Genomic DNA, 7,163 nt, shown 5'->3' with positions numbered 1-7,163 from the left:
ATTCTGACCTTTATATTTAGCGTTTTCATATTTAATGTGTGGATATCCTCTCTACTCCAAAAATGCAATCTAAAGAGTTCCCCTTAACTTGACCAAAGTAGCCACTTAATTTGATGTCGATTTCAAGAAATATAACAGAGAACAAATATAACATAAAAAAAACCAATGTTTGATGGACCAGGTTATACTTAAACAGACTGAAGTTCCTCCGATTCAAACAAACAGACATATCAGTGAAACGTGGACTTAAATCAACGTCAAATTTATTATATTTATGCAGTGAGATGAAAAATCTATGTAATTAAAAGTCTCTCAGTGGCTCTTATGCATCTAATGTGCAGAGTTTAGTCAGAAAACACAGAATCCAGCTTGTTTTATGCTACAGTACATCTATGCTACTAGTTTCTGTTCTTCTATGTTTGTGTTTAGACAGTGCTAACAGTACAGGAAGCCCACTGGTTTTCTCGTTTCTTTTTCTAAGAGAAGAGTAACTTTGCTTCTGCTTTAGTTTGTCTGTTGCCTTGAGGAACTGAAAGATGTGGAGCCTTTACTTGCTCCTCATGTGCAGTAAGTTGTATTATTTGATATTAAATATGTTGTTTTTCTTTCGTGATTCGATTTATTACCTCCTGTTATGATCTCATATATTACCTTAACCTTTTTTGGTACATAATGAAAAAAAAGTTAAGTATTAACCATCTGAGATGACAGTTGATGATCTACAGGCATTAGGCTTTGAGTGGTTTAGAAAATAAAATTAAACATTTTATCTAATAACATATAACTGCTAACTTCTCAATTTAGCTGCTGTGAGTTGGGTGACCGGTGATGTAATCTCTGTGTTCGGATATGAGGGCAGCGCTGTGAAGGTTCCCTGTCCATATGGTCGAGGATATGAGGATTATGAAAAGTACCTGTGCAAGCACGACTGCAAAGTTGATGATGACGTACTTATTAAATCAAAAGGAAATAACAACAAATACTCAACCGATGATAACAAAAGAGCAAGAACCTTCACAGTGACCATCTCTGACCTTCGTCTTGATGATGCTGGAAAATACTGGTGTGGAGTGACCAAAGACTTTACAGATATATACAAGGAAGTAAAGCTGAACATAAGACCAGGTAAAAGAATAAAGTTCAAATAAAAATAATGAAATGTAATACAATCAAGCTGTTTCACCAACAGCTTTGCTTAATGTAACATTTAGTTAAATTACAGTTCCTAAAGTATTGCTTCCTTGTCCTTTGTGGTATATTGTAAATAACACAACTGGATTTCAGTGCAGCCTCTGCACCACTTTCAGTGCATTGGCCATAGAAAATAAAGTCCAGTATATAAGAGCTCTGAATGCTTTGGTTTATACAGAAAAAAGAAAATTGTTCAGAAAGGTAAACTATGCAAACAGGCAGCGACATTAAGACATTAAGCATATTTTCTGAAAAACATACTGTATGTGCTTTTCCTCATAACTTCTGCTAGTTTACCGTGTTATCTTTCTATCAGACAGATGTTCCAACACGGTGAATAAAATCCAAAATATTGAGGAAGGTTCAGTGACCATCAGCTGTCCGTACGACTCTGAGTCTGTCGACAAGCTGAAGTTCCTCTGCAGAGGAAACCGGCCCTCCACATGTCGACAGCAGGCAGTGATCACCTCTAGCAACACACAAAATGGACGATTCAGACTCTCTGATGACAGGAAGTCAAGAATATTCACAGTGACCATTTCCAGTCTGACCCTGAAGGATTCTGGGTCGTATCTTTGTGGAGTCCAGAGAAACTCAGGATTTGATGTTTTCTCTGCTGTTGAACTGAAGGTCAAAGGTGAGAGATCATTCTGCCTTTGCTAACTTGATAATGAATCTTAAGAAGTTTATAAATACAACAGTTATTAAAATTTCCTTCTCTCGCAGATTTCTGTCTGAAGTCGTACCACATCAGTGGCATCGAGGGACGTCCAGTAACTCTGCAGTGTCCTAATTCAGGACAACAACTTGATAACAAGAAGTTCCTCTGTAAAGGAGACCAACACAACAACTGTACAGACATGATGGAGAACCAAACAAAGTTCAAGCTGCTCAATGTCTCCTCCACCTGTTTCTCTGTGATCATCACTGAACTGGAAGCAGCTGATGCAGGAACATACTACTGTGGTTCAGACTCTCAGCTGAGATTCATAAAGATACAGCTGGCAGTCGGTGAGACCAACACAGAGAGAGATAGAATAATAAAAAGCAACACAAAATCTAGGTTAAGGCTTTTTACCACATTATGTTTTGTATTTTTTCTAACAGTCTCACTGCATGAAACCAGCTCTGCTGAACATGTTACATCACAGCCACCATCATATAATCCTGGTAAATTCTTTACATTTTCTGTTTCTCTGTGCCTCTCCTGATTTCCTTCACTTAGTTTTCCACAAACAGCAGATATTCAAGTACTCAAATACATTAATGGAGTATTAGAGAATGTTGTTTTGTTGGCTTCTCACAACTTTTCCTGCCTTCACCCCACAGCCAAATGGTAATGCTGCACATGTCCACTGTCTTCCAATCCACAGGTTGTCAGCACAATTTATGTGACGTTAGAAAGTCAACAGAACGTGATTCTCACATGTGACAATGTTGGTGAATTTTTCGCAATATGAGAGAAATCTTGCATTTTGCAGTCACATTGTGTGCAGTTTCTCCCTGTATTTTATAAACAGTCCAGGAATGTAGGCAGCTGGTTTGGGATCATCACTCTGGTGTTGGGATCCACAGTCACTTGGCTTGGAGCCAAAGCGATCTGGTTAAGGACCATTATCTTTACAATGTTTAATATGAATTTAAGTCAGCCATCAAATCAAATCAAGCAAATTTTATTTATATAGCACATTTCAGCACCAAGGTATTTCAAAGTGCTTTACATCATAAAAACTCAATAAACATACAAACTCATAGAACACAAAGGCAACATTTGAAACATTATAATTTAGTCAACAAATTGCCTTTGTTAAATTTTTCATTGATTATGTTTCAAAAGAAACTAAACAGGTGGGTTTCAGTCCAGATTTAAGGGAACTCAGTGTTTCAGCATATTTGCAGTTTCCTTGCAGTTTGTTCCAGATTTGTGGTGCATAGAAGCTGAATGTTGCTTCTCCATGTTTGGCTCTGGTTCTGGAGATGCAGAGCAGAACCAGAACCAGAACCAGAAGACCTGAGAGGTCTGGAAGGTTGACACAACAACAGCAGATCTTTAATGTATTGTGATGCTGAGCTGTTCAGTGATTTATAAACTAAATGTAGCAGCTTGTGCTCTTTCTAGAAGTTTTATCTCAGGTGTGTCCAATCTCCCATTAGAGACAATTGAGCCAATGCAGGTCAATCCTGGACCTACCAGTCCTTCCTGTTGCCTGGACCTTCATAAATGAAGTCTGAATGTTTAGTGTTGATTTTTGTAAACAATGTTTCAAATTGTTATTACATGCTTTCATTCTCTGTGTCTTTTTCCAGGAAATTTTCTGTCCATGCCTATTAAATTCTCCTTTCTCTTCTTTTCAGATCTGACCTTATTTTACATTCTGCGTGTCGTCCTGTTTCTGCTGTGGATCCTGCCGTTTGTCCTTCTGATGATTCTTAAAAGAAAATTGAAGCAACAAGGTGAATTTACCCAGAACATCAACATACGATACTAAAACTCGAGAAAAAACCCAGAAAAAACAGAGACAATGTTTTTTATTGTTCTTGTAGATATCCAAATGATTGTATTGAACACTTCTGATGCTTCTAAGAACCCGAGGATCAATGATGTAAGTCCACAAAGTTGCAACTCTTAAAGATTTTTTCTTGCAAGGACATTAGATAATTTTTCATTAACTATAAAATAAATTTGCTTAATGGAAACACACCAGTTAAAAAAAAACCTTATAATTTTCAATAAAAAGTTTTGCCCTAACATGAGGTGGTTCTTTAGTTGTATCAAAATAGAGGTATTTCGCAAAACAGGATTGGAATCACTTTTTTCGCATCACACAAGTCACATGATACACAGCTGGATGTTACTGCTGGCAAAAATGCAAACAAACACAAAAATCTTGCCAGCCCGTCAGGACTCAGTACAAACAGTGGCATGACGTGGAGTTTCAGTCAGGGCCTTCAAGAGACGTCAACTATACCTGAACAATACACACCATTTGCAGGACAGTGTAAGAACTATTCACCACACCAAGAAACAGACATCCAATAATATGCAAATAAATAAAAATACGCAAAGAAAAACAACAATGCAGCCCAACAATATCAAGCAATATATCAATGTATATTTTAACAAAATACACAGGCAATAGCACACATTATTGAACATCCACCAATTTAGCAAAACTTTTCTATCTTCCCCAGTTAATCTCAACATCAATCCAAACTGCTGATATAGCAAATGAGCAATTAAAAGAAAAATATTAAGTAAAGTATTGTAATGACCTCAGTACCGCAGCTGTAGTCCCACCAAACAGGGTTTATTAGGATAAGTACGATCTGCTACTCCTGAGGCTGCAGCTCACGCCTCTAACAAACTGGTACATTCAACAGATAGTTTCACTGCTGACCCAACTCTGAACTCTTTCCACTTCCGGTCCTGGTACTATTAAAAAAGAGGTAATTTAATGCTAGCTTTGGACAAAACGTTTGGCTCTTTCCTCTTTAATTTTGCCCGGGATCCTGACGAGCGACGGCGTGCTGCTAAAACGAAACAACAACAAAGCGTGTTGACGTCACAGATCACAGAGTTTAATCCCACACAAAGCAACGCATGAATCAATTAACAAAGCTGCAGAGGTACAGAGATATGCATTTTTCTCATAAAAATAAAGACACACAAGGGGAAGACAAACAAACATAAAACAAAGACAAAAAAAGGCAAAAAAAATAGCGGCCGCTGTCTCTCTCTCGGCGTGCTCCGTGTACGTAATCTTAAACCAAATAGGTGTTTCACTATTTAATTTATGCAGCCAAGGCGTTCCGTTCTTTGACCTATTGGAAACTCCCTCAGCACTCAGAGAAACCTGGAAACTCCCCTCATTTATGGCAAAGGTGTCTGGTTTTTGTCTAAGCAAAAGGGCGGACCATTTAGTGCTCGTCGCTGTCTGGTACGGGCAGATCCCTGGCGCCAAACGTCTTGAGATGAGATTTCACAGACACCTCTGAAGTCTCTTCCCCCCAAACTTCCTTAGTTCTCCCCATTTGAATGTAAATTTTATTGCCCTGTGTGTCAGCGGGGGAGGAAAAGGGCCCTGCTTGTCTGATGCCTGCTTATTCAGCTCCTTACCGCATCTCAGACGAAACCTGTTCCAAATAAGAGTATTGAATATAACTGTTACACATGTCGTAGATTAACTGTATTAAGCACTAAAATTAATCATTTTTCCTTAACAGTACTGCCGCTCCACCGATCCCTCGCCCACATGACAGGCCTATCACATGTGTGTGGGAATCAGCAGAGTCAGACAGGGGAAGCCCACAACACTCTACACATAACAATAAGATCACAATGCAACTTATAGCAAATACACATAACCATAAGGACCCAGCAGAACTAAAACTCAGAATCGTTACACTACGTATGAGAATGTAATAGAAAAGTAACACTCACCCATTACTTGTAAATAAAATCCATACAATAACTTGTAGTGTTCAGTGCTAGCTGTTAGCCCCTTGTAGCGCTCATAGTTACAGTCTCTAAAATGCCTTGCAAAGTTCTTACTGCTTTGTGTTAGTGAATCCAGGTTTGGTGCGGGTTTTACATTTTTTAATTTTTTATTCGTGAAGATCGTCTTGAAAAAGATGATTTTAATAGGGAATACAGGGAACGCTCTTCACTTACTGTAGGGCCAGTGAGGCTCACCATTATTGCATGTAAATTCTGATTGGCTGATAATTATGCTAGTCATGCCAACAATGGCCTGTTGCACTGCATTTTTGAGGAAGGGGTATCTGAATTTGTACAGCAGGTCCTGAGGTGGAGCGGCTCGCCAGATGCGCTTAAGGCACATCTTAAGCAGGAAATTAATGGGCGTAGCCGTGGTGGCGTAGGGGATAGCGCGACCCATGTTTGGAGGCCTTGAGTCCTCGACATGGCCGTCGTGGGTTCGACTCCCGGACCCGATGATATTGCCGCATGTCTTTGCCCCTTTCCTATATGACTACTTTCATATATGGGACACTAGAGCCCACAAAGAAAAAAAAAGTAGGAAATTAAAGTGAAACCTCAATAATACCAATAAGCTACTTGTTTGTAAATACAAATAAAATTATAGATAAAATTAAATATGACTAAGACATTTTCTTTTCAGATTTCTAGGGCGAGCAGACAAGGCTCTGCTGGCCCTCACAACCCACCACTGAATATACATTTTTCTACATTAATCTTTTTTTTTATCACTCTCCATGTTGATATTTTGCACAGTGGAATCTGACTTTATCTTTGTGTTCAGATCCTTCAGGTTTTGTCCTGTGGGATTATGAACATTTATCCAGATAAGTTTTTCTGCTCAGTAATATAAATCTCATTTATCTGAATATCATAAATGATTATTTTTCAGATTTGTGAAAATCCAGTAGACAGCTCAACCTTTGCATCAAAGCATCAGGAGCAACGATGAAGCTGCAGAATCTCAACATGTGAACCAAAGTCTCACCACAAATGAAGATATTTATTCTGATTGTCGGAAAGCAAAATGATGAAATGCACTGCAGAGGAAATTATTATATACATTTCAAGCTAATTTAAAGATTTAGATGCTAATTGCTAAATATTTTAATGATGCAACTTGTTTTATTACAGTAAGTTTCTCCACACAATAATAAATAAGAGGTTTTTGATGAACCAGCCTTTGTTTCTTTTTAAATTAAGACTAAATCATGAAGGTGATAAGGTTTTCTGCAGAGGAAAACCGTTTTTATAACTGTAGTATTTTCATGCTCTTAAATTGTTCTAGTAATCTTTTTGTATGTTTCTATATTTGTCATTTGTCAGTTTGACTGTAAAATAAATTTTAATTCTACCTTCAATGTGTGGCAACATGTTTCTTCCTGCTCATTTTATTCACTAGATCCTGTTACTATAAGCAGTTTTGCAATGAGAGAAAGAGAACCTGGAGAACATCGATGAATGTTCTAAAATA

General features: G+C 38.0%; 1 protein-coding gene across 1 annotated transcript; it reads left to right on the top strand.

Moving 5' to 3' along the window:
* The first annotated feature begins 523 nt into the window (after positions 1-523).
* LOC106700351 (polymeric immunoglobulin receptor-like) lies at positions 524-6,993 on the top strand. The gene is made up of 8 exons (XM_023334378.1): positions 524-567; positions 805-1,125; positions 1,508-1,828; positions 1,918-2,202; positions 2,299-2,361; positions 3,547-3,645; positions 3,736-3,794; positions 6,582-6,993. The coding sequence occupies exons 1-8, from the start codon at positions 537-539 to the stop codon at positions 6,639-6,641; spliced, it is 1,239 nt and encodes a 412-aa protein (XP_023190146.1). The 5' UTR covers positions 524-536; the 3' UTR covers positions 6,642-6,993.
* The last annotated feature ends 170 nt before the right edge of the window (positions 6,994-7,163 follow it).

The sequence above is a fragment of the Xiphophorus maculatus genome, chromosome 5 (genome assembly GCF_002775205.1).
Source record: "Xiphophorus maculatus strain JP 163 A chromosome 5, X_maculatus-5.0-male, whole genome shotgun sequence".
NCBI lineage: Eukaryota > Metazoa > Chordata > Actinopteri > Cyprinodontiformes > Poeciliidae > Xiphophorus > Xiphophorus maculatus.
This window is presented reverse-complemented; position numbering and strand designations above follow the sequence as displayed.